At 40.2% G+C, this 1,471-nt stretch overlaps 1 protein-coding gene across 1 annotated transcript in view; it reads left to right on the forward strand.

Moving 5' to 3' along the window:
* Window positions 1-1,471, forward strand: part of MYPN (myopalladin) — an 89,359-nt gene that overhangs the window by 55,424 nt on the left and 32,464 nt on the right. Inside the window, exon 11 of the mRNA XM_019624261.1 lies at window positions 1-305. This exon is cut by the window's left edge and continues 13 nt beyond it. Within this exon, the coding sequence (XP_019479806.1) occupies window positions 1-305 (305 nt within the window). The remainder of the gene's footprint in view (window positions 306-1,471) is intronic.

The following is a 1,471-nucleotide window of genomic DNA, read 5'->3' on the forward strand; positions in this document are numbered from 1 at the left end:
GCTCTTGAGCAACAGCCTTCCCCACCCAACCCAGAGCCTCCTTCTGGGGAACAACCCCCTAAACCCAAACTCGAAGGGGTTCTGGTGAATCACAATGAACCCCGGTCCAGCTCGAGGATTGGGCTTCGTGTGCACTTCAACCTGCCTGAAGATGACAAAGGAAGTGAAGCGTCTTCTGAGTTGATGATCACCAACCAGACCAGGCCCGATTCTTTCCTGGAGAGATTCAATGGACAGGCAACAAAAATCCCTGAGCCTTCTTCACCTGTCAAAGAGCCCCCTCCAGTCCTGGCCAAACCCAAACTGTAAGTAACATTTAGAATGGATAACCAAGAGTGCCTGTGAGCTTCTCTGTGTCTTTCCTTCTTTAAAATTATAGAGCTGAAAAAGGGGAATTACAAAATAAGAAAATACACATTAAATGCTTTGCAAACCATACATCCTTACATCATTGTAAGTATACTATCACTATCATCCTATTAATATTCTGCCTCGAAGAAATGTTACACCTAAATTAGCTCAAAAAGATGTTTGTTTAACGTTAGAGGGCTCCAGGTAAAACACTTGTACACTCTTCTTATAAAGCCCTTTATTGCATCTAATAATCCCTATACTCTGTAATTTCATCTTTATATTTCCCATTTCTGCTTCAACTTAAGCTTTTGTAGTCATTATAAAGAAGATATTTAATATTTTTAGATAACTTTTTGCTATGGCCAAGTATGCTGTAGTAACCACAGTAGGTTTTCTAAAATATAATGGGCTGAAAGAAGAAGCCATGATTATCAGACTCACCACAGGAGCCTGATGTGGTTGTTACCCTCACCCTCTAGAGAGCCTCCACCAGAGACATGTTACAAGACTTAATTTTCATCCATAGTAAAGCAAGCACAGAACATGATACTATTATTATGTTCTGTTTGATCCACACATCAAAATGATGAAAATTATGTTTATAATTACATTAACCTTTAAATAGCCACATTAAAATCTACAGTATCAGCACTCCCATCATGTGTTTCTCAGTGCTGACCACAAGATGTTCACTGCAAGCAGTTCATGTTGTTTAGTTTTATATTTTTCTCACTACCACATAAGGAAAAATTAAGGGCACAGAATTAAATGTTATGAGACAGCTTCTTAGCAAGTCACATCCAGAAATGTCTCTGTCCCCTCGAAGCTCTGCTAGTCCCAGGAAATAGGAATCCACTTAAAGTAAAAAGAGGGGAAAAGGTTATTGTAGGGATTTAGGCAGGAATGGTAAACAAAACAGCCAGGCCCTGCACGTAGGAGGAAAACTGAAGCATTCAGAGCTATGATCATATGGTCAGTCCAGCCTCTGCCTGCTGCTCACTCTCTGTCTATCCTGAAAGCCTCCTTGTTTCCTCTTTGCATATTCACTCCACTCTTCTCTCTTTGAAGAGTCATCAATTCATATTTGGGCCATCATGACATGTCCCATTCTACATCT

Source organism: Hipposideros armiger, unplaced genomic scaffold (genome assembly GCF_001890085.2).
Source record: "Hipposideros armiger isolate ML-2016 unplaced genomic scaffold, ASM189008v1 scaffold_15, whole genome shotgun sequence".
NCBI classification, from domain to species: domain Eukaryota; kingdom Metazoa; phylum Chordata; class Mammalia; order Chiroptera; family Hipposideridae; genus Hipposideros; species Hipposideros armiger.